Source organism: Condylura cristata, unplaced genomic scaffold (assembly GCF_000260355.1).
Source record: "Condylura cristata isolate star-nosed mole 26May11 unplaced genomic scaffold, ConCri1.0 scaffold00021, whole genome shotgun sequence".
NCBI classification, from domain to species: Eukaryota; Metazoa; Chordata; class Mammalia; order Eulipotyphla; family Talpidae; genus Condylura; species Condylura cristata.
In genome coordinates this window covers 10,702,022-10,728,038 of record NW_004567122.1, presented here as the reverse complement: position 1 = coordinate 10,728,038, position 26,017 = coordinate 10,702,022, and the positions used below count along the sequence as shown (strand labels likewise).

Sequence of the window (26,017 nt, the reverse complement as noted above, 5' to 3'; positions counted from 1 at the left end):
CACAAATAAGGGGGTGTAACTGCACCCCCTTATTTGGTATGATTCCATTTATATAATCTGTCAAAACCACAGACCCAAAGAATGGATTCATGACTGTCAGAAGGGTTGTGGGGGTTTGGGCAGTGACAGGAGCGTTTTCTTGCTTTTGGTGGTGGAGACAGAAATCTACACTTGTGATAAAATGACCCCCACCCTCAAAGCACACAGTCTGTCTGTCAAATCCCTAGGTATTGTACACAGTTCAGGAAGATGCAGCAGTAGAAAACTAGGTGCCACATACACAGAAGCTCTCTTTGCAATTTCTGGGTGCTATCGTCATTATTTATTAAGAGAAATTAATCCTTAGCCCACATGTCCATGTTTTAAGGTTCAGAAACACAGATTGGTGTCACACTTTCAGGGAAGTCAAGCTAAAGAAATCCTTTACATTTCAAGATCAGTTTGCACCCTGAAGGATCCCGGCCCTCCTCCCTTCCTCAACATCTCTCATGGAGTCGTAATTTCTGTAGAAATCTGCACCTGCCTTCCGTGGTTCAGTCACAGACACATAGTGAAAGCTGCCCAGAGGGCTGCATGAGTCTTAGTCTCCACCAGCCTGAAGTCCTAGAGGCCACACAGCCAAGGTTTCAACACAGCACTGGGAGCCCTGGCAGACACCTCCACAACATGGACCTCCTTGCACAGTTAGTTTTGAAACATACTTAAAATAAATGCCGTTTTGCACGGCTACTTGTGACCAACGTTATTTGCTAAGAGCCAGAAACAGGTTGTGAAATAGCTCGGCACTCTATTTCGCACGCAAGCATGAACTAGGGCAAGAGAAAAGCACCAGACAGTGGAGAGGCAGCCTGAGAGATCTTCCTGCCTCGCCTCTGGAGGGTGCGGTGGTGCGCGCCGCGGTGGGAGGTGAGCCGCGCTCCGCGCCCTCCTCCCGGCCCGGGGAGCAAACGCGTGCCGGTGCTACGTGGTCAGAAAGCTGCGAGCGTAGGCGACTGCAGCAACACTTCGCCTGAGAGAAAAGCAAGAGAACTTTCTTTGGAGCACGAACCTTTGGGGATGAAGTGTCCCTGGCTTTGGCTTCCTTCCCCTTGAGTGAGGATTTTGATCCCTGCGCGCTTTCAGCCTCCCGAATCTCCGGGGTGCAGTCGACTGCCCTCAGGCGCACCAAGCGGGGAGCAGCGGCTGCCCCCGCCTCCAAGGGTGCCAGGCAGCCGCCGGCGGGTCCCTGGCAGCCGCGCCCGGGGCGCGAGCCAGCGCGCGCGGCATGCAGGCGCTCAACATCACCCGGGAGCAGTTCTCCCGGCTGCTGCGGGACCACAACCTCACGCGCGAGCAGTTCATCGCTCTGTACCGGCTGCGGCCGCTGGTCTACACCCCGGAGCTGCCAGGGCGCGCCAAGCTGGCCTTCGTGCTCACCAGCGTGCTCATCTTCTCCCTGGCGCTCTTTGGCAATGCGCTGGTGGTCTACGTGGTGACCCGCAGCAAGGCCATGCGCACGGTCACCAACATCTTCATCTGCTCGCTGGCGCTCAGCGACCTGCTCATCGCCTTTTTCTGCATCCCGGTCACTCTGCTGCAGAACATCTCCGACCACTGGCTAGGGGGTGAGTCCCTGCGCCCTCCGGCTGCCCTTGCCCCAACCTTCCAGGGTCCTGCAAGCACTCTAGTCTGACTCCCTTCTATTTCTCCCACCACCAAAAGAATATATTGCCCCTTCTGAAAACTTCCTCACCACACACACACACTTGGAAATAAGTTTGGGCTTTTCCTGCGTCTTTCGATTCCGTTCAGCGTTTTTCCCTCGTTGCTTAGAGACACGGCGTGGGGAAGTGCTTGCGAATACATGGCAGAGCGTAAGGTGGACCTCGCGCGGTTTTCCAGGCATTTTAGCTCCCTTTCCCATAACACCAAGATTTTCCCCTATTTTTGAAAAGTAGGATAAAAATGCTTCAAAGGATAGCCTCAACAGCCCTCTCTGTCCCCCAACCTCCAGGCTCTCCCAGCTGTCTGTCCAGCTTCCACACAAGGGTCTGGATTCGGCACACATAAAGACTTCACTAAACAACAAATACAACACATTCATAAAAGGGAAAAAATAAAAACACTGTCAGCTGGTCCCTCTTTAATAATTGGCCTCACAGAGTCATGGAGTGAGGAACATAGAGACCACACGTCCTCCGGACTGACAGAAGAGCAGAGAATTTCTCTTCCTCCTTTAGGAACTGCCCATATGGCCGCCGAGCCCTCTGGAGGCACTGAAGGAAGGCAGTGTGGAGGCTGAGAAAGACACTGCCCTTCCCCAAATGAGCCCGTTCTTCCCAAACTGGAAAGAATTCCTTATAATCTAGATAGACTAGTGCCATACATGAAAATACATTCCATGAGCACTTCTAGGGTCCCTTGGGGAGGAAGGACTGCTTGCACCTCCATTTTCCTGGCTGGGTTTATTTTTGTGACCCTATCAAATATTCCTGGAAAGTAGTTGGAAATACAGAAAGAATGTGAGAAGGATCGTCAGGCTCTGCCATTGCCACTCTGGATCCTTCTATCCTCATGGAGAGTCTCTTCCATCTCACCATTATGACTTGAGGGCTTCACGATATTTCCCTGGCATTGCTGTGTTCCCTTAACGTGCACTGAGTTTATTGTTAGTGGTTCACAATGTTAACCACATACATACCCATTTCAGCTAGAACATACATATTTCCAGAATGCTTTAAATATCTGAGCACACAGCATTGGCGTGGAAAGTGAAAGAAAAGTTACAGATAAAGAAAAAAGGTGCAGATGGTTCTATACATTATAGATTGTCTTATTCTGATAAGTAATTCTAACTGAAATAATTGATGTTTTGTAGTCGCCAGGTGCTATGAACTCCATAAAGTAAATGATACAACTTTAGATGGATTCATGTACCTTTTTATATTGAGAAAGTCGGGAATTTTCCTTTCCAAATGCTGAAAGCAGGTTTATGATGCCTGTTCGTGCTGTGTGTTTGTGTCGTGTATATAACAGTGGGCATCTTAAGATAGGATCTTATCTTACACTGGGAATCGAAAGACCTGGGTTACTACTTTGGTTTTGGTTCTAAAACGTCTTAATTCAAGGTCACTATCTGGATCTCAGTTAAAAAAAAAAAAATAGAAACAACGATTCTAGAAGGTTGGAGAGAAATAAGGCAGTTGTGTGTGTAGCTCCTTGTCCGTAGAGAATGAAGCCCTGTGGAGCCTGGAAGAAATATTCCACTGAGAACTTAGGCAGGGGCTACAAACATTTTTCTCAATTTTCCCCCCCTAAGTCAGAGAAAACATTCCATTTTAACTTCTAAGTATTTTTAAAGGGGGTAATAATGACTTCTATATTGGGTAGATTTAGTGTGAGGGTGCAGTGTGTTCACAAAAGTGCTCTGAAAAAAACCGACCATACAAATGTATTACTGCATTTAGGAGTGTTTACTGGGAGGTGGTGGTCTATGTTTATCTGAAACCAGATTTATAGGATAAGTATTCTTATGTAAATGAGCACACTACAGCCAAAATTGCAATTCAGTGAAGAGAGACTGCGAGAGGTATACAGGGAGAGACAAAAAGAGATGCTGATACTTCAAGGATCAGATAAATAACTGCAAAATTCCCCTGGCAAATTAGCAAGAGAGTTCAATGGGATGTAATCTAATAGCTGAAAATTAATTCACAGTTTATTTTTGCATGAGGCTCTTGTAGACAATGAGAACATTCTACCTTGGGAACATAAAAATAAAGACAGCTCCTATATGGCTGTGTGGGAAATATCAAGAGTTGGGAATTTCAGAGTTGGGAAATATTCCCTAAGTGAGCAATGATGGGTTTTGCTAGAAATTCCACTATGCTGTGGAGCATGGAAGAGTCAGTAACACTTCACCAAGCCAGGGCAGTTTGAGTTGGATCTTGAAAGACAATGTGGACTGCTTCCAGAAGAGAATGGATGGTGGAGTGTGTTTAGGAACCAGGAGTCAACCCAAAGTTTGGAAAAAAGAAGGTGAGCTAGTCTGGAAAAACACTGGGTAAAGCATTTCAATAAGATCCCATTTATATGTACGAAATGGAACTGTAAAGTAGTTTGGTGTACCTGGAGGGAATTTATATTACAAATTATGCAGACTCTAGAATATAAATACCCCTTAAATTCCTTCAAGGTGAGGCAGGAAATGAAAACAAGGCCATGCAGAGCCAGGAGGCCACAGTGACAGAAGCAAGACTGGGTGCCTGTCCTGAAGGGGGCTGGCTGCCTGCAGGCTGCGGGCCTGTGGAATTGTCAGAGCTGTTCTTGTTGTCACGTCACATTTCTTTTTTCAGGGGTTGTTTCAGAAAAGTTGGGGACACGAATTTTTAGAATGACATTTCATTTAAAATTTATAAAGTAAAAGGCAATGAACTGAAGTTAGTGTCTCTGTGGGTTTGGCTACACATCATTTCTGGGCGTCCAATCTGACTTCTCTACAAAGCCTGTCTCAGACACTGCCACAGTGGAGGGCTGGAACAACCGGGTTCTCCTTTTAGCGCTCAGTCACCAGCTCCCTTCCCTAGGTCCACCACCACCAAGGAGTCTGAGCTTGCAGACTGACTTGATCCCAGGTGATTCATTTGCACAGGAAATGCTGAAAGGCACCCCTGCAAATAAATACTCCCAGACCTGGCTACACAGAAGCTCTCCCCAGGGGCATGGGCTAGGCTCCCTGGCAGCCTCGTCCACACCAGGTACAGGGAACTATCTGTTGCGCTGACCAGAGGCATTGCTGACTGATGGCTCCCAGTCCTCACTCAGAGACATACATGGTGGTTTGTGATTGGTCATGGTGGGAATATTTACAGTGTAGGAAGCAGCAACTCTAAGTTGGGTCTTTTCCAAAAAGCTAAAAAACAAACAAACAAAAAAACCAACAAGACCAAAAAAAAACCTATTGTTTTCCAGCCTAGCACAGAGCATTGCCACTGAGTTTCCTCTTAAACCATGATGTACCATGAATGATTGGTGAGACAAAGTGTATTCGGAGATCTTCAGTTTATTTTCAGCTTGCACTCCCATCTGATGGGGCCAATATTGGCATCAAGGGTTGCTGAGCACTGAGCATGGACACAAGCTAAGGCACCATCCCTTCTGTAGACCTCACATCGCCAACCTGAGATGACCTGTTACAGGGCAGCATGAGGGCACCCCGGGGTCTCCAAACCTGCCTGTGCTAACTAACCATCTTCATATAAAGACAAAACACACCCTAGGGTATAAGACCTTCCATGGAAAGGAACTTTAATACGATGAGTGTGCGACAGAGAAGGGAAAGGATCAAACAATTTGCACATAGAACACCCAAAGTTACCCATCCCTCATGGGTAAATCCCCAGCCAAACAGGGTTGGCCCAAAGCAGGGCCACTGAGGCCCAGAAACCTGCCACAGTCTGTGGGAACCATAGGAAAGGGGAAGAAAGAGCCAGGCGAGCCTGGGATGCAAGAAGCAAGATCAAAATCAAAATAAATACTGCCATCAAGCTCCCCACAGCTCTCTCACCCACATTTGTTTCATGTCCCCCAAGGCCCAGGCTGAGCAGCAAGTGCAGCTTCCTCATGTCTCTCTGTTCCATGCACTTCCTCCAGGGCTCCTTTCTCTCCCCAGCTCTCCTCTCCAGCTTCTCTTCCCTGCTCAGCTCCACCCTTGCTTGGGGGTCGGGGTGGGGAGCAAGGGGGGGGGGCAGGGAACCTGGAACCTCCCCTTCCCCTGAGGACCACCCTATTATACCTCTGCCTTCATCCCGCGGCCCACTCACTCCCACACAACTCCCCAGAACTTCTTTGCAACATGGAGCCAGCAAGAGTGGGTTCTCTTTCCCGGAGTTTCAGAAATGGCACGTGTTCATGAGTTGTGTTGGTGGCCTGCACCACCACAGGACTTCTAAGTCCCGCCTGGGTTCTGTCTGCCGTCTGCTCTACCTGCTTGGCTATCCCTAGCAGTGAACTGGCCCTGCTGACCTTTGGATGCCATGGAAATGAGCGATCATTAGCTGTAGCCTGTTTTTCTCATTTTGCCTCTTTCTTCTCCTTTTCTTCTTTTTTATCTCTTTATATATAGCTAGGAAGAGCTATGGCATTCCTCCAAATACACTGACAGAACTCATCCTGTTTTTTTTCCTAGTTAAATTCAGTATAATCTTACTTCCGACCACCACTTGCTCTCTAGGTCTCCATAAACATCTCTTTTCCTTCTTCCTTTGCTTCTTTGCGTCTCTGTCTCCTTTTGGTGATTCTTACACATCCTCTTATTATTGGATGGTGTGTTTCCAAAAGCTTGTTAGGTCGACTGTTTCCTTTCATCCTTTATTTGAGCATAAAGGCTACAGCCAGAGCTCACATTTCTCTGCTGAGGTTCCTAAAATTAGTAAGTCACCATTATCAGAAGGCCCAGTCTCTCACCTGATCTGCAGATGAGACATTTCCACAGGGATATCTGATCAGCATGCCACAAACACTCCCTCACCACCTTTAACAAAAGAAAAGCTGTGTCCTCGTAGAAGAGCCAGGTATCATTTAGAACAAGAAAGGTAGGAAAGCATTCAGAGAAAAGAAAGAGAATGCAGGGGAATTTTTGATGTCAGGGTACATACAGTACAGGTGTTGGGGGGTGGGTGCCTGAGTCCGAGTGGGGGGCTGTTTGGGGTCTGGATTGGGCCCAGGTATGGGGATGTTTTAGGAGAATAGGACTGACAGTGACTGAGGTAAGTGAGGGGATAAATTCTGAAGACCTCCTGGGAAAAGGAGGGAAATCTGCTCTAGTTCTACTATTAACCAAGGGTGTTGGAGCTTATGGCCTTGCTAATAGTCCCAAGGGGAATGAAGGTATCCCCAGCTGCACACAGAACTCGGTGACTCTCCCTATAATCCTGCTATGGGCAGTGAAATGAATTTTCTAGTGGTGCCTGGCAAATTGACGAAAAGTAATTCCAAAAAAGGAACCCAGAAATACCCTAAGTAACGGCAGTGCTGTTGGGAGAAATACACATATCGCATGTTGACTGAATAAAAGTCTCAGTGGTAGCTAGGTGAAGGGCTTATAGATAATCAGAGTGAAGACTCAAGCCCAGGAAATAATCTGAAAGATTTACTCTGCAAAAATTGTTCCAGCTGTCACAAGTTGATATAGACAGGAACAGTGAGACATTGATGTCAAAAAGTATAAATATCATTCATAAGGGGGATTCTGGTTTTTACCTACAGGATTAGATCTTCCAAGTTCCTTAGTGATCTTGACCTAAAAAAAGTTGATACTACCCAAACTCAGAGACGGGGCAAATGCTACGGTCCGAGCACTTGTCTGATGTGTACGTGGCTAAGTACATGGTGCAGATGTGTGTGTTGGGCCCCCACTGCTCAAAGCTTCTTGACCTGGCCTCTTGAAGTCTGCTGCAAGGCAGGCAGCAGACTCTGGCATGGTCTTACAACCTATGTAGGTGAATTTGCTCCTTGCCTGTTAGGCCAGGGACTGGATACCCAGAACATTGATAATGTGTTCACACACTTATATTTGCCACATTGGAAGACTGTTTGCTTAGGTAAGAAATTAGAACACAATGGCCTCCCTGGTGGCACAAGGCGTGGGGGCGGGAAGAGGGCTAAGTCTTAGGACTATGAAGCTATATGCAGCCACTGCAGCACAAGTTCGATCCCTGGCCAGGAAGGTGACCCACATGGCCCACCAGACCTCTCCTGTCCTGCCTGCTGCTCCCCTCAGCAGTGTGTTTCAGTAGATCTGCCTGTTCACTCCCTACTCTGTCTCTGGTGACTCCTCTCACCCTCCCCACCCCACACCTCTGGCTTACACTCCAGCACTTGTATGCACAAATAAATAGAATAAACCTTAGGGGGAAAAAAGAAAACGTACAATTTTCTCAGCAACTGACTCCTCCCAGGAATGATTCTCAATATTGGTAATGCAAGGAGATTATCTGGGGGATATTTTGAATGATGCTTTGTTTGTTTCTATACCCTGAGATAATGATTTAATTGCTCTGAATGTAATACCCTGGTATTGGATTTTCAAATATTACTTATAAAAAAGATTATTTGTGGCCAACCTAGAGAATCTCTGATGTTATATAAATGTTGACAGCACCAAGACTTGGGCTCTTACAGAGGCCGAGAGAAATAATAGATGTAGAAAGCTTATCAGTACCAGTACAATATAGATATATTGAAAATGTAGCAATGGGAGTCGGAGGCCTAAAAAAAGACACAGGGTATATATAAAATGAAGCCCCACATGGAGCTTGGACACAAGTCTTTCATTGTGTAGGGCCAATTACATCTTTATTAAAGGCCTTGAGGATGCAGGCTATTTTGGGGCTTTTCAAGATGGATTTGGAAAGAAGTAAAAAAAAAATATGTTGGAATATGACAGTGAAGTGGATTAAACAGATATGTGTGTGTGTGTGTGTGTATATATATATATATATATATGCATGTATGTATACACACATATGCATACATACACAATGGAATTTCATTCCACTACATATAAAAAGTGAAATCTTGTTGTTTGCAGGAACAAACTGGAACTGGAAGGGATTGTGCTAAGCAGTGTCTAAGTCAAGAGAAATACAAATGATTTTATGTGTGTAGATTATAAATAAGCAAATCAAAGGCCCAGACAAAATGGAACCATAACAAACCCTAGAAATGTGACTGCAGAATTGAGACTGCCAGAGAGGCAGGAGATGAGAACAAAGGATGAAGGGGCAGAGTGGATTATGGTAGGGGTCCTGGGGTGGTGGGGGGCTGACATGTATCTGGAGAGGCTTGAACCTGTACCCCTATGTTATAGTGTTGTAAACCAATGTTACCTCCATCTGAAAATGATGCAAACAAAAGATGAAAATGTTGAGATATAAGATATACAGAGGGCCTCCCTGGCAGTGCAGGGGTTAAAGTCTCAGCACTATCAAGCTATCACCAGTCACTGTGGTCTGAGTTCCATCCCTGGCCCCTGAGGTGACCCACATGGCCCACCAGACCTCTCCTGTCTCACCCTCTGCTCCCCTCAGCTGCGTATATCAGTAGATCTGCCTGTTCTGCTCCCCACTCTGTCTTGGGAGAATCCTCTCACCACACCACACCCCCCATCTCTGGTCTATACACCAGCCCTTCCATGCAAAATAAATAAAATAAATCTTAAAAAAAGTTACACACATAAAGCAACCACAATGAAGTGTTCTCTCTGGAGACAAGAATTGTATCACAATTCCACCCACAAACCAGCACACCCACAAGGTTTTCAGCCCACTTTGCCCAGTGCCCTAGCTGTTGTGTGGGTAGCTGACAAGAAGCGCAAGGCTCCCAAGCATCTTCAGAACGCTTCCTTTTCCTCCTTAGTGGATAAGGTTTTGGATAAGATTTCCTATGAAAGGGGGGTGGGGGTGGGGGAGAAGATTTTGCTGGAAGGAAGAACCAGAGGGAGAAAAAGAAAGAAACATTCGCTTTAAATTGCATGAAAAAAACCGAGGTGTTTGGCGATTTCAGCCGGACAGATACATTGTGGAGTTATCAGGGTTATTGAAGGAAGTGGCTCACATTTCCCATTTGATAAAAATGCAATAGGACAAGCCTGGGGGCCTGCGCTGATCCAGTTGGTGAGCCCTCAACTGCGTTCTGAGGGTCACAACACACAATCCAGAAACACACGCAGGGAGAAACAAGGCAGGTTGTATTTATACAGGGGGTGCGTGAAGGGAGAGCGGAGAGGGCGAATTTACAGACGGCCCCTGTGCAACCTCACAGTGTCCAGACCCAGGTGCAGGTGCACGCGGTGGCGCCGGCCTCTCCACAGACACCCCCTTCCCGCGCAGGTCGCCCCATTTCCCCTCAGTCCCTATCAGGGCGTGGACGTGCGAAACGCCACCTTCTCCTGTGCAGTGGCTGCGGGCGCTGCTAGGTGACCTGAGGTCGTATCTCTCTGTTGCTCTTATAAAACTTTCAAATCTTTGGACCAGTTTAGGGCAGGTTCTCCAGGATCCTTTTATCTATTTATTTAGATGAGTGCTTAGAAAACATCGCTCACACTTTGTGCTGATGATTTTTCCTTTTCTATGATTTTTCAGGCGTTTTGGAGTTCCCACGGGAATTTAAAAATGTGAAATGGATGTAAAAGTAAGAGCATGGTGGAGCTTTGTGGAAGTTTTAACAGGAACAATTTAAACTATTGATGAATAGCAATCTTGTTGAAGCAGACAACTGTGAGAAAATTACAGAAATATATCGGAGGGAGGTGAGAGTAAGATAAAATACCCAGCGAGGCTGGCCACTGCGGTTATCTCCCAGATCAATTATCTACACACTCTGAGAAGTCAATAAAACCGCTGAATTGTCTGAGGAGGTGGGAGGGGGTGTTAACACTAATGGTATTATCTTTACTTAGGGCAACAGCATCTTATAGTTAAAATAAAACTAGGAAAGGATTTAGCAATGAAAAAGTTTTTAAAAAATTATTTTGTACTTTGGAGATGCACACTAAAAAAATTTAATTGTGTACTTTTACATTTGATGTTTTAAGAATGTCACTCAACTTATCGTTATTTGACCAGCGCTGCTTTATTAAGATTCTTGCTTGCACGTAGAAAGTACAACTTAAGCTAGCTCTCCTAAGAGAAGGATTCTGTCTTCTGGAACTGAAAGGCTCAGAGCTGGGGCTGAATTCAGGCATGACTGGATGTAGGTGACCCAACAGTGACTTCAGAGCTTTGTTATTCTTCCTCTCTGTGCTGAGTTTCACTTCATTTTATACTGGACTTCATTTCTTGGTTGCCTTTTGTCAGGTAGTGAGAAAGATGGCCCCTGTGGCTGTTAGGCATGCTTATTCTTTAACACTTAAGTGTCTCTCCACAGATGAGTTGATAAATAAACCGTGGTGGGCCCTCCCTAGTGGCGCAGCAGGTTAAAGCACAGCACTAAGAAGCTAAAAGCCACATCAGCACGAGTTTGATATCCACCGGCCCCAGAGGTGACCCACATGGCGCAGCAGACCTCTCCTGACCTGTCTGCTGCTCCCCTCAGCAGTGTACTTCGTCAGTCGGCCTTTTCTGCTCCCCACTCTGTCAGTGGTGAATCCTCTCACTGTCCCTGCATCTCTGGCCTGTACCCCAGTTCTGCATGCATAAGTAAAAAAAATCTTTAAAAAAAAAGTGATATACATATACAATGGAACACTACTTGGTCATGAAAAAGAATAAAGGTCTGATACCAAGCATTATGCTATGTGTAAAAAGCAGGCACATTTTATATGACAAAGTTCACATGATTCTTCTTATATAAACTATCTAGAACTGGCAGATGCATAGAGACAGAATAGTCGAACTGGGATCGAACTCATCCCAGTGAAAAGCAAAAGGGATTATTACTTAAAGAGCTAGGTTTGTGTGTGATGAAAATATTCAGGACAGTGGTGATGACTGCACAGTACTGTAGACAGCTTATACCACTTCAAAATGGCAACTTTTATGTTTATATATATTATATACATTGTATATGTATGTATATATATGTATATATATAGAGAGAGAGACAAACTAAAAAAAAAACCTTTCTATCTCAGAAGGTGAGAAAGGATCCCTCCTGGTAGCTTTAGATAATTCTGAAACTGAATTTCAGGGGTGGCTTCTCCCCAGCAGCGCAACCCATCGGCCCATTACCCATGCTATTCATCATCCAGGCTTTCAGGCTTGGGTCTTCCCGTGGGACCGGGGACACAGGAAGACGACACCATATTGGACAACTTCTGTCACCTGTGTTGGTCATGAAACTCATTGGCTCCTCGCTGACTGAAACCCTGTGACAGGTAAAGGAGTCCAGAGCCTCAGCATATTTCATAGTCACCCACATGTGTCCACTGGATATCTCATTGACAGATGACTCTCCTTGATTTCTCTGACTTCAATGCTTTGGAGCTAGGTTTTTCAGGACAATGGTTCAGAATTGCTTTGCCTGCTTGCCTCCCTGGTCTGGCGTGGGTACTGGCATTGCTCTCTGCTCCCACCAGGCTGACATATCCCTTCACAGCTCAACGATTGTGTTGCTCTTCCCCCTGCACTGCGGGTCGACTACCCTCTCACTTCTCAGCAATTACTGAAAGGCAGGTGAGTGGGACCTGGAAACTTCACCTCCGTGATCCCCTCTTGGTCTGTGTCTCTAAAAATATTTAATAGAATCTCAAGCTCTTGTTTTCTTTCCTATATTAAAATTAAGGTTTGCTCAGACTAGTTCTTTTTTTTTTTTAATTTTATAATAGCTTATTTTTACATATTTTTGTGCATGTTTCCATCTCAGTTGCAATCCCCTTAGGTTCCCATCACCACATCACCCTGTGCCAACACCATAGTCTAGTGCATTTCCCACCCCCCGCTGTTTTTGATCCCACTTTCCACTGCACCCCCACAAAATGTCTCTGGTATATAGCTGTTCATCATTATCATTATTTTCTCATATGTTCTGTTATATTCCTGCTACGACAGAAACTATCTGGCATTTTTCTTTCTGGCTTTTTTCACTAAACATGATCTAGACTCGTTTTTAATTGTGAAACTGAATTAACTGCAAATGTTACAGGTTAGCAAACAAAGTGTCCGATGTTAGGTTTAAATTCTCCTTGCTGCAGTTTGCTTGTCTGTCAGTTTGGAAAAGCCTAATCCCTCCTTTCCATCTGCTGTGAGGATGGGTGAAGCCATGAGTATCGGGCCTGGCGTGTTGGAGGCACCAGGGAAGCTGATGTGGGGTCATGGGGCAAAGTGCTGCTATTGAAAATGTTAGCTACATTTGTGTGGAGAATCATTCATAGCCAGTTAGGATGGTAGGGTTTTAAAAAGCTGTAATACCGATATTAGCAATATCTCAAATATACACAATATGCATTTACACAGAAGACTATAAATTGTCCGGTCCATTTATGGCTTCCTTTTGTCCATGAAATCTCGAATAGGTATCAGGAAAATATTTGTCAGTTTATTTTTTTTATTTTTTTAAAGATTTATTTATTTGTATATATAGAACTGGGGTACAGGCCAGAGACTTAGGGGCGGTGAGAGACTTCACCAGAGACAGAGTGGGGAACAGAATAGGCAGATCGACGAAGTACACTGCTGAGGGGAGCAGTGGGCGGGTCAGGAGAGGTCTGCTGCACCATGTGTCACCTCCGGGGCAGGCAGGAATTGAACCCATGTAGAAATGGCTTTAGCTTCTCAGTGCTGCGCTTTAACCCACTGCGCCACCAGGGAGGGCCTATCAGTTTATTTTTGATGGCTTATTGGTGTGTGACCTGGTTATAAATTTCTGGATTAAACATTAAGTTCTGTAGCCATCAGTGTGAAGAATAATGGATGAATCATCAAACCCATCAGCAATAATAATAATAATAATAATAATAATTTTAAAATAAAAAGAGCAACTGACATCACAACCTCAGATTCAAAGAGTGGGGAACAGATCACGCCACTTGATGAGAGAATTGGCAAACTCACAGTGCAAAGGAGCTGGAAGGGGGAGGCATCTTGCTGGCAGTGAGCAGAGAAATCTGAAGCCCCTTTAAATAAAAACTATCGCATTTAATAAAATGCCTGCGCTCTTGGATTAGGACATCCTGGTCCAACATTTGAGCCCAGGAAATCCACGTCAGCGCTGGGCTTTTTCGCCGCAGTGGTTGTTCTGGAAAGGGTACAACTTATTTTTCTGCAATGCATGGTGCTTCTGCACTATCTGCTGCCCACATGGGTCAGCATGGAGGTGTCAGCTACATTTTGAGGACCTGGGGACAAATTTCTGAAATGAGAAAGTTGCCATGGTCTTTTTTCAAGCTTCATGAAAACAGACTCTTGCATGTCGACTCTCAGTAACCCTGCCCATCAGTCCAATGACACTTGGGTCATGATTCCACACAGATGCAGAGAAGCCCATTACCGCTCAGGTATAGAAGTACCTGTCAAAGTGTTCCTCAGGTTAAATGACACACCTGGCTTTGCAAACACCCTCTTACTGCAATAACCAAAAGCAATAAAGGACTTATTTTGAAAAGAAGGAATTTTATTGGATCATAATCTAATCTCAGTATCGATATGAACTTGATTCAAGCAGTCATGTTCTAGTGGGTTCTGAGGAAGAAACAAAGGTAACACATTTTTAAAATAACAGCCTCCTGAGTGGAAGGCAGTATTTGCACTTTATACATCTGAAAGGGGACTGAGACCAGTATCTACAAAGAATTCATAGGATGCAACAAAAAGAAAATAAACAACCCAATTAAAAACTGGGCAGAAGTTCTGAATGTATGCTTTTCCAAAGAAGACATACAGATGACTGACAGACACACGAAAAAATGCTTATCGTCTGTCATTACCGAGGAAATGCAAATCACTCACAATGAGATACCACCTCAGACCTATGAAAATGGCCCTTATCAAAAAGGCCAAAAGAATAAGAGTGTGAGAGGATGTGGAGAAACAGGAACCTCATATATTGTTGGCAAAGCAGACCGGCCCACTATTTATGAAGATGTGGTCGACAAACACAATGGAAAAGTACTTTGTTGTTAAAAGATAAAAAGATGGGGCCCTCCCTGGTGGCACAGCGGGTTAAAGTACAGCACTAAGAAGCTAAAGCCACTTCAGCTTCGATCCCCGCCCCGGAGGTGACCACATGGCGCCGCAGACCTCTCCTGACCCACCCGCTGCTCCCCTCAGCAGTACACTCCATCCATCTGCCTGTTCTGCACCCCACTTTGTCTCTGGTGAAGCCTCTCACCGCCCCTGCACTGCTGGCCTATATCCTAGTTCTGTATGTATAAATAAACAAATCTTGAAAAAGAAAATAACACAAAGAAAAACCTCCTGTGTAGGTAAAGCAGCTCTGCACATGCCCCCATGTTTCAATCATCTGAGATAAGGGTACAGAGTAAAAATATAAAAATAATAAAAACCTTTTAAAAGGGAGAGAATTGACGAAAACCCTAGTTTTCAAATATTGTCAGAATAGCTTGATTCCAGATGCTGACAGATGGAAAGAGGTACTTAGGAGGATGGGATTTGATAGTTCTCCATTTACAGACTTAAGAAAACTCTAACAGAAAAAAACTACTAAGTGACAGCACAAACTGTATACTGAGCTGTTTGGTTCTGCTTCGGCTTTAGACATCTTTCCAACATGCTTCAGTTGCAGTTGATGGCAATGCAGAGAATTGCTGACAAGTGAAGTTATTTTTTCCTTAAGATTCTCGATGTAGGCCCTCCCTGGTGGCTCAGCGGGTTAAAACACAGCACTGAGAAGCTAAAGCCACTTCCGCATGAGTTCGATTCCCGCCTGCCCCGGAGGTGACCACATGGTGTGGGTAGACCTCTCTTGACCCGCCCGCTGCTCCCCTCAGCAGTGTACTTCGTTGATCTGCCTGTTCTGCTCCCCACTCTGTCTCTGGTGAAGCCTCTCGCCACCCCTGAGCCTCTGGCCTGTACCCCAGTTCTGTATGCGTAAATAAATAAATCTTTAAAAAAAAAAAAAAAGATTCTCGATGTAAAGTATTGTAGAGTATTGGTGTCTTTTAATTTGAAAAAGGACCTGCTACTTTGCTAAAACACTTCTTCCAGCACTACCGGTCAACTAGGGCCAAGTGGTGCCCGGTTTCCTTGATAATGAGGACATATGACATCAGTAAATAGTATACCCTTGAGACGACAGAAACTCTTCAGTGTATTGTGCACCTTCCTTGATGGTCTGGGGCCTGCAGTATCAGCTTCGCTTGCAACCTTATTAGAGGCACAGACTTCAGGCCCCCTCCCAGATGGAATCGGAATCTGTATTTTAACAAAAATTCCACAGCTGGTCCACACACACAAGACAGTGTGAGACCCTCTGATGTATAACATGGTGCTGCTTCTGAAGATGGTGAGGCAGGTTCTCTAGGCCAGTGACGATAATCACCACTGAGCACTTCTCAATAGCAATTAGACTGGCTAATTATTTTCTCTCTGTTATACTGCAGAAGCAATTATGCAGTAGCCAGAACTTAGGCCATTCGAGCTTATATTATCTAAATCATTTTTTTTTTTGTAAAAGATGGAGCAGAATACATCATCTGAAGACGTGTAAATCTATGCCTCTGATTCATATACAGTGTTATTCACTACTGGAATCTCAATTTTAAAAAATGCAACCAACTTTACTTGTTCTCTTGCTTTGTTGATGATCAAAATTCAGAAGACATGATAAGTAGGTGAACATTTTTCAAGAGTGAACAGGTTTGTGAAACTGTGTACTCTCACTGTCAGAGATTACAATTTTCCTCAATAGGCTTCTGGATTATTAATTGTCTTTTCTTCTTTCTGTAGCCTATGCCCGAATTCTCAGCATGAAGTCAATGGGACATTACTATCAAAGTACATTATTTGAATACATTTCGATAGTGCTTTGTAAATTTGTTTATTCATTAATTATTCAGCTGATATTTACTATAAAGCTAGTATATGCTTGACACTGTGTCGAACTAAAGATTCAGGAGTGAACAGTTCATAGCATATATTGTATAGAAATCTTGAGAGATGTTTTCAAATCTCCAAGAAAATGTAAGTAGTTCTCTATGCCTTGAGTTTAACCTTCAGAGGAAAGTAAGAGATGAAGCTAGAAAGCAAGGGGAGATCCTTCAAGTGCTAGGAACAGATTAAGACTTCCTGTGGGGGCTGTCACCAATACTCTGAGGGGGTGAACTTCAGACTAGGCCTTCCTACCTATGAAAGTGTCTGAACTGCATTTGATGAGGCAGGAATAGCATGTAAAAGCCACAGAAAGATAACAGCATAGAAAACATTAAAAAGCCTTTACACAGTAAAATTCGAGGCAGTGCACACACCCATGTGTATACACACACTTATATATAAAGATGTATCTTTAAATAACATGTGTGTGTGTGTAATGCAAAGGTATTTGCTAATGTGGGCCACAACCAAAACCAGTTCTGTAAGAGGAGCTGAGTCAGAGCAAGCACAGAGGCCATAAGCAAATGAACCCTTCGGAACGCAGCAGTCCTGTGATTCTGGCCCATTGCTAACAGTGACACTGGCCAATACTTAGTCTCAACCAACTCTCAGGTTTGGGTGACTACACAGCAGGAATTGATGTGATTTATAAGGAACTCAAAAACTGAAAATGTGATTAACCTGTCATTCCTTATCAATAAAAAGTAAGTTTTTATTCATCTTGGAATGAGAGGCTCTGAATGAGACTGTGACAAGCAGCATCTCAGTTATGTTAACAGGTCTCACTGGTGGCTGAGTGAAGACTGGTTATCTTCTACTTGACTACCAGCTAGGATCTCCTAGTTCTCTGTTTTCGCGACTTCAGTTGAAACAGAATTGTTACTGGGAGAAAATGCATCTTGTACTCTTTTGGGTAATATACATTTGGGGACTGTGTTTTAAGTGCAGAGATTACTAACCTGTAACTTGCATTACTCAAAGAAATTGCTTGTGAAGCAATTCTGATTTTGATTATATTTAATTGTTCCCCTAGTCTCCTCCTATAGGACCTGGTTGAGGTGAATGAGGTAAGATCTAGGATGTAGTATGTTTGCTCATTTGTAGCTGCTTAAGAAACATGTTGGACAAGACAATAGAAATTTATAGGCTGTACATTAATTGCATGAAGAGAACTTTTGTTTTGGTACAGGAAATTAAAGCAATAATATGCCAGATTGTTTTATAATATGGTTTCGACAATCATAATTCTACATTACTGGTTGATAAAGGAGTCTTTCCTTTTTAAAATTGAATATGCCTATTCATGTTTTGTTGTGTGTGTGTGTTTTTTTTTTAAACAACCTTGGAATAAATATTTCAGAGTAGTTCTCAACATTAGATACTTCCAAGCAATTACAGCTCATTGGACCATTTTTTTTTGGGGGTGTTATTCTTTTTTGAAGATTTGCTTATTTGTTTATGTATATAAGAACCAAGGCCAGTGATGCAGGGGTGGGCGAGAGGATTCACCAAAGACAGAGAAGGGAGCTGGATTCATGGAAAGGCTAAAATAAAAGATAATGGGGCTACAGTTCAGTGCAAAATTCTCACATGGATTATTACACAGATGATTTGTGAGCTTGTGGAGAAGAAAACCACCACATGGTGCATCGAGATAAGTGAGGGCGATGGAGTGGGAAGAACTGAGTCAATGACCGGCTCATTATGGGTCTTCTTCTGCCCATAAACGGCTGGGTAGACCTGAGCAAATCACTCAGTTCTCCTGAGCTACAGTCTAATCTGGGAAATCAGGTTAAAGAACTACATGTCCTTAATGGGCTGTTTAGCCACAAAACAAACAAACAAACAAAAACTATAGCAACAAATGTACCAAATTTACCTCAATTCTTTCAATCAGGCTATCTAATGCAGACAGAGCTTCCAATGTAAAACTACACCTTCTGTGCTGGGTGCTGATGTCATTTATGCAACATTCACATAAGTGTGACTGATGGGTAAAGACTGTTCCCTCTGTGTATATAACGAAATTGAGGTTCATAGTGGTTAACAGATCAGAGGAATCAGAATCACAGTGATATCCTGATTGACATCAGGGAATGCATTGGCAAATCCCCATAGGATGGACAAGATGATCTGCTGTCTTTAGCAGACAGAATACTACAATGGAAGACAAAAGCCAGGACAACAATAAGTCTTACTTGTTTGGATAGTGATATTTAAAATCTGTTGATAATGGACATATACCCATTTCTTTTGGTGGTCTTTAACCTTAGCCTGATCAATTTTTTAAATCTACAATTTGATTAAAAGAGGAGAAGAAACTCGGATGAAAAGCATGCCAAATGGAGAACCATTGGGGCATCTAAAAGGACTCAGGAGAGATATTTCTTTCAAATGTAAGAAGAGCTGTTATTTGGAAAAGATAGTTGGTTAGTTTTGGAAGTCTCTGAAAGTACAACCAGCAACTAGAAATGGGTGGAATTACTAAAAAGCAATTTCCCCAAAAGGAACCTCTCCAAATGGCTGAATGGAGGTACCTTTGGAGGTTAAGAGACTCCTCAATTCAATGAATGTTTAGTGAGAGCCTTCTGTGTGACACTCTAAGTGAGTGCAATACATCAGGGAAGAAGAGAGAAAAACCCTTATTCTTCGAGCATTTACAATCTAGCACGGCTTAGGACATTTCAGTAGAAAAAGAGAACCAATAAATCAGCACATGACATAGTATGCTGTAAAGTGAAACACTAGAGTAAGAAATGTGAGGAGTGAGACTTAATGGAAAGGTGACAGTTGGACAAAAACTTAGCAAGGATGTGAGGGAGTTATCTTGGAGAAGAGCATTCCATGCAGAATGGAGAGCCATATAAAAGCTTGAGGTGAGCAGAAGACCGCCCGTGCAGCTTTCTGAGTAGAATCTGGAGAAGATTTGTGAGCGAAGATGAGGAGATTGCTGCTTTTAATGAGCGCTTGCAATAGCTTACATTCCCAGAGCTTGTGATTCTGTGATAGTTCACAATAATTAGTTTTGGGGGAAATAATTTGGTAGTAATGAGCAAGACGAACTGAAGAGCAGAGACATCGCAACAGAGGTTATGAATAGAAATGGCCAAGGGCTAGAAGATAGTATAAACATTTTTAATATTGGCAAGGCATTCAAATATTTTAAAACACAGAAAGCTTGTTTGCAGGCCATATCTTGCCTAGGGAGTACTAGTTGGGCGTTTCTGCTATAAGGAAAGTAAATCAGTTAAGAGTGTAAGTTTGGGCCCTCCCTGGTGGCGCAGCAGGTTAAAGCACAGCACTAAAAAGCTTAAGCCACTTCCCAATGAGTTCGATCCCCGCCTGCCCCGGAGGAGATCCACATGGCATGGCAGACCTCTCCTGACCCGCCCGCTGCTCCCCTCAGCACTGTACTTTGTCAATCTGCCTGTTCTGCTTCCCACTCTGTCCCTGGTGAATCCTCTCACCCTCCACATCTCTGGACTGTACCCAGTTCTGTATTAATAAATAAATAAATCTTTAAAAAAAAAAAAGAGTGTAAGTTTGGAACAGAACATCAAAGGTCGATAAAAGGTAAAGGAGTCATCTGGATGTCTGATGAGAAGTACCCCTCTCTGTGACTTGACAGGGCACCCACAGCAAAGATTACTCATTTAGAATCTAGAAGATTACTTTACATTGACTTTGCTCTTTTTCAAGCAAGGTCGGTCACACTTCCTTTTTTTCCTAGTATCATCAGTCAGAGTCTGACTTGCTCTCTCATGGTCTGATTATGCGTAATTACATATGATTTAGGAATTTAGGATCCACTTTGGGAGAGAAAATATCAGCTATGCAACCTTACTCAATTATGTTGTGTTTATTACATAATTATAGCCCTAAGACTTTTGAACAGAAGCCCAGAACTACCCCTAATAATGATCACAAAGAGACAGCTCAAACCCAAAGTCCTTCTGTGGCTAAGAGCCCCTGTCTCCTGCTGCAGGTGCCTTCGTTTGCAAGCTGGTACCGTTCGTGCAGTCCACGGCCGTCGTGACCGAGATTCTCACCATGACCTGCATTGCCGTGGAGAGGCACCAGGGTCTTGTACACCCCTTTAAAATGAAGCGCCAATACACCCACCGAAGGGCCTTCACCATGCTCGGTGAGGTCCCAGGGGCGGCCACAGTGCTGATGCCTTTCTTCCTAGCAACACAAAGAGAAGTTCTTGCGAAAGAACCAGAGTCATTAGCTAGGGGAGTAGATTCTCACCGAGCGTCTTGGCACCAGGGTGTAATTTGAAGGTGTCAGTCCTGTGCTTTTGCTACCCTCTCCACCTCTATCCTTTAGGCCTGTCTCAGCACAGTCTCTTACTTCAGACTGACCTCTGCAGCTGGAGTCTCATCCTTTCAAATGCTGCTCTCAATGGATCAGGGACAAGCTGTTGTGGCAGGACCATGCTACCATACCTTAGATGAATAAACTCACCCGAGGGAGAAGTCTAGCAGCTCCGATGTCCTTGTTAGGGCAGGGGCAGGAAAGCCTTGTTAAGGCTGCCTGACACAGGCAGGAACATTGTTAGGAAGGTAGAGAATGGAGGTGCTGCCCTAGTGGGGTGCACAGTAGCAGAGCCCCTGAGGACAGTCGGCACCCAATGCTGGAGATGCCTGGGAAAGATATGTTCTACCCACTTGATGGCTGTGCCTCAGGCAATCCCACAGCCTCTGCCTGTTCTCCCTCTTCCCGACAAGTGATAAGAAGCAGGCATCTAGTAACAAAGAGCAGATGTGAAACCACATCCCTGAGTCTTGCACAGTCTAACAGAAGCCTCTCTCCCTTCCATCATAATGACCGAGCCATCGACAATCGCATGTGAGACATAGTGGTGTGGATGAAGTATGCCCAAGTAGTCAGAGCTAACGCGGGCACCAGTGTGGTAGCCAAAGAGCAGATTTGACGGATATCCCACTTGCGTGGAATGAGCAAGTACTCTTTTCTGCAGAAAGAATGTAGCCAGCAAGGAATAGTAGAATCACTGAATGACCTCCTGGAGGCTTTGCGATGCCAAATTCATTTTAAATAGTTTGAAGGGAGTAGATAAAGCAATAGGGAAATTGTTTCCATTAGATTCAGGTAGTTAATTTCAAATGTATGCCACATCCTCCCTACAATGAATTCAAAGACTTCTTGGCTTTTAATAATTGACATCACTCTAACATCTGAATAGCTGAGCACGGTGCTTGGGTGTGGAATGAGGGGAAGGCAAGGAATACACAACAGAGGTGAGTTATCAAAAAGTAAAGAGACGTAGAAGGAGTCTCAACATCAAGAAGCAAAGTCAAAATCAGGCAGTCAGGGGAAGGTTTTACATCAAGGTGGTTCATCTCCCCAAAGGGGATTCGAGCAGTGTTGTCTACAGCCTCTACCTCCACTGCTGCTACCCTACCTGGGAACCCCTATATCCACCTGCCCTGCACCACCTCCTGGCTGAGGCCACCCTGCCCGAGACCCTAGCCTGCCGGGCAGTGCTGCCCAGAGTGGCCACAGGTTATATCAGTCACATACAAATAGTCCCAAACTGGCAGTGGGCTAGGAGGCCTGGCACTGAACTAAGCCAATCAGACTTGATTTCTCCAAAATGTCTAGGAAACACTGGAGAAATGAATGGATGTGAGGTAATAACTGGATGGTAGTGAGGTGGGGGGCAGGGAGAGACTTACTTATGAATCCAGAACACTGTACTGTAAGAACCTCATGGATCAGGTTAATTGATCCAAGTGGTTTGGGTTTCTATTTGTCAGAAATAGACAGTATTAAAGAGTTTTAAACACTTAAAACGTGTTTAGGGAAGGCTCTTCAGGAGTAATTACGATGATAGTGACAGACTGGAACAGAGACCATGTGAGGGGATCACCCCGCTGCCCCTGGGCAAAGACAGCAGGTGCACTCAGTAAAGGGACACTTTCTGGGAACGTGATTAAGCACGGGCTCATTTTTCATCACTGAGTTGCATTCTGATGATTTTAATGTGCTTACAGGTGTGGTGTGGCTAGTAGCAATCATCGTTGGCTCACCTATGTGGCACGTACAACGACTAGAGGTACTTTGGGGGTGGGGATTGAGAATCGTATTGTTAAAATGTCTCCCCACCTCTCAACTACAGTCATTTTCCTCTCTGCAAGGGTGTTAGAGCATATTTGTACTGTCTCAGTTATTCCACTGAAGATTTCCCAAGGACAGTACAATGTTTTGTCTTAGATTATCTCCTGTTATATCTAGCACTTTCTGGATCTTATATTAAGACTTAATGATTAAAAGCTATCAGGTTTACTTTCTACATTTACCTGCCAGTGAATGTGCCTTTTCCTAATATCGTCCAGGGTCTCATTATGAATTAAGGTTGCAGTGGTTGTTCCAGAACTTTATTTCTAGACACATAAAAAAATGTATGTTGACTATAGCTTATGAGTTGAGTCTCTCTTTTAAGTCCTTTCTCAACTTTGTATTAATTGATAAATTAAAATTCTAATTGGAGACACACAAGGGGATCGTGTCACCCAGCCCAGCTCCTTACAACTTTCTGAAGGGCCACAGGGGAGTGTGGAAAAAAGGTGCCTTGCAATGGTACTTGGGAGTTTCCTGGTCTTCTCATGCTGACTGCTGGCTCTTCTAATGGAACTATTTTTATTTTAAAGATTAAGTATGACTTCTTATATGAAAAAGAACACATCTGCTGCTTGGAGGAATGGACCAGCCCGGTGCACCAGAAAATCTACACCACCTTCATCCTTGTCATCCTCTTCCTCCTGCCTCTTACACTGATGCTTATCCTGTACAGTAAAATCGGTTATGAACTCTGGATAAAGAAAAGAGTGGGAGATGGCTCGGTGCTTCGAACTATTCACGGAAAAGAAATGTCAAAAATAGCCAGGTAGGTTCAATGAAGTATTCACGTCTCTTTCAACTAGTTTTAATTACTTGTGCTGGCAGGGATATTCTCCGGGGAGCTCTGAACCCTTGGACGATTTAGTCGGTGTCATGTGACATTCATATTTAGGGCATGATCTGACTTTAAACTTTTGAGGTTTGATGTGTGGGCAGGAAGAAAGAGCAAGACCACCAGCATCCAAGTAAAAGGGAAGCCACTCTTATGGGAAGAGCCTTTGGAAACCAGAGCCTGCTGTTTCAATTATATTATCAATATCTTTATTTTATATAAGGGTTTTACTCGCTGATCAGTGTATTATTAGAAATTTTAGAGCAGTTTATTGCTGTGCTATTCGTTTTTATCATCTGCACTGGATGGCTATTAAAAACAAAGCCAATCTACAGCTACAGCTTGATGGTTTCTTTCAGTATGCAGTGACCTCTAGTGCCCAGCTGTATACAGAAATCATCCCTCTGAATTTCTAGGGGGCAAGGCTGTCCCACACCTTTGGACATGTTGTTGACTTAGCTCTTCCACTTCTTTGCAAGAAATGGCTACCAGGGTGAAATAAGAAATAATGCATAGGACCTTTTCTCAAGGAGCCACGCAAGAGTGTAGCTCCTTTGCAGATGTTCTCCTCCTTTAGAGGAGTTCCTGGAGAAAACAAATTTGATTCCTGAACTAATGGCATTATTCAGATAGATAAGAAAAGAGCACATTTAATTCTATCCACAGGGTCTACATGTTTCATAAATATTGATTTTTTTTCCATCAAAGGCGTGAGTGCTTTTCAGTATAAAACAAGTAAGAGCTTAGGCACTGAAGTTAGACTTCTACGTTTATGTCTAAAGTAGCCCTATGGGTCTCATTTACTAGCCATCTGACTTGTAAGGGACTTCAGGTCTCTAGGGAAGATCAGAGACATAACCCCTGCTAAGCTTGTGGCGGAGCGCACGAGAATGTCTATGAGCAGTACAGGATTTTACAGTAGGGAACAGCAATAGGGAAGGATGAGAAACAGACGGTAACTAACCTACCACAAGTTTCATTAATACTTGAAAAAATACGGTTGAGGGGCTCAAATTCTACCGCGCAACATTGTCATCGATTTTATTATGCATTTGCTGAGAAGGGAGCTAATGCAGCGTGTCCTGGCGGTGCAGGAAGAAGCAGCGTGCTGTCATTATGATGGTGACCGTGGTGGCCCTCTTCGCCGTGTGCTGGGCGCCTTTCCACATCGTTCACATGATGATGGAATACAGTGAGTACCTGCAGCTCTCATTGAGTAGAAGTTGTGTTTCATTTCCTGCTAGAATGGACTCGGAGTCATTGATATTTGTTGCTGTTCACTTGGGAGCAAATAGCAAACCACCATACCACAGATGTGGTAGGCAGGGAGGTAATATGTTTGACTATGGCTAAATCTTCAGTAGTAACAGAAGACAATGGAACACTTTCGAGACCCTCGTCTTTGTGATGCCTTGTGTCAAGCCACTTAAACTTGCAGAAAGCTGACATCCCAGCAGCGTTCCCTACTTGAAGCTCTGACTGGAGCAACCTGAATTTCGTAATGCAAGGGGTCTTAGCCAGAACTTTGGTGTATTCTCTCTGATAAACTCAGGCTTAATGTGGCACTCATAACTGTGATTCTATTCGTGAAGGGTTGCTCCTTTCAGGTCACACAGAGCTTGCATTTAAATTGAAATACAGCAAGCCCATAAGCCCATATGGGCTGGGACTGGGCTGTGCCTATGGCCTTAGCTTCTCTGAGAATGAAGACATCTTGTTTTCTTCACATGTCAATGACTCTTCCCAAAGTGGTATTGAGAATTTTTCACACCTCTAGCCACTTGTACAAGTGTGAGAATTCTTGGTAAAGACTGTTGATAAGTAGAAGTTTTTGCTTTTCTGCTCATGAAAACATATATGCATTCTAAAGCACTGCTTTCTGTCTCAGGTAATTTTGAAAAGGAATATGATGATGTTACAATCAAGATGGTTTTCGCAATAGTGCAAATAATTGGATTCTCCAATTCCATTTGTAATCCCATTGTTTATGCATTTTTGAATGAAAACTTCAAAAAAAACTTTTTATCTGCAGTTTGTTACTGCCTAGTCAAAGAAACAGTGTCTCCAGTACGACAGCATGGAAACTCAGGAATTTCGATGATGCAGAAGAAAAGAGTGTTTTCCCGGAGAGAAAACCCCATAGAGGAGACCAAAGGAGAAGCATTCAGAGATGGCAATATTGAAGTCAAATTGTGTGAACCGCCAGTGGAGAGAAAACACGTCAAATGACAACCTGATCCATTGAATTCTGAACTGTCGAAATGGTATTGAATTGAATTCCAAGTTAACAATGTCTTCAATATTGACATACATATGTCAATTTCAAGAGAAAATTATTTTAAACAAAGATGCAATTTATTATTTAAAATGACAAAAAGAAGAAACATTAAATCATTTTCCATAAACATGTGACACCACCTGCAAAAACACAGTATTGAAAAATTAGTAGACCATCCTTGTAGATTATAAAAGTGGGTTTTGAAAAAAAATCACCTATAAATAAATGTTTCTGGCA

General features: G+C 43.8%; 1 protein-coding gene across 1 annotated transcript; it reads left to right on the top strand.

Moving 5' to 3' along the window:
* The first annotated feature begins 1,264 nt into the window (after positions 1-1,264).
* Positions 1,265-25,815, top strand: QRFPR (pyroglutamylated RFamide peptide receptor). Its single transcript, XM_012727826.1, has 6 exons — positions 1,265-1,604; positions 20,512-20,670; positions 22,544-22,605; positions 23,201-23,436; positions 24,597-24,694; positions 25,391-25,815. Exons 1-6 carry the CDS (start codon positions 1,265-1,267, stop codon positions 25,729-25,731), a joined length of 1,236 nt encoding a protein of 411 aa, XP_012583280.1. The 3' UTR covers positions 25,732-25,815.
* The last annotated feature ends 202 nt before the right edge of the window (positions 25,816-26,017 follow it).

What these genes read in the sequence shown, in the direction of transcription:
- QRFPR (XM_012727826.1), top strand. Translation starts at nt 1,265, where the DNA reads ATGCAGGCGCTCAACATCACCCGGGAGCAGTTCTCCCGGCTGCTGCGG. An exon ending in AAGGGCCTTCACCATGCTCG is followed by an intron (nt 20,671 to 22,543) that starts GTGAGGTCCCAG and finishes ATGTGCTTACAG; the next exon opens with GTGTGGTGTGGCTAGTAGCA. An exon ending in GAAATGTCAAAAATAGCCAG is followed by an intron (nt 23,437 to 24,596) that starts GTAGGTTCAATG and finishes CTGGCGGTGCAG; the next exon opens with GAAGAAGCAGCGTGCTGTCA.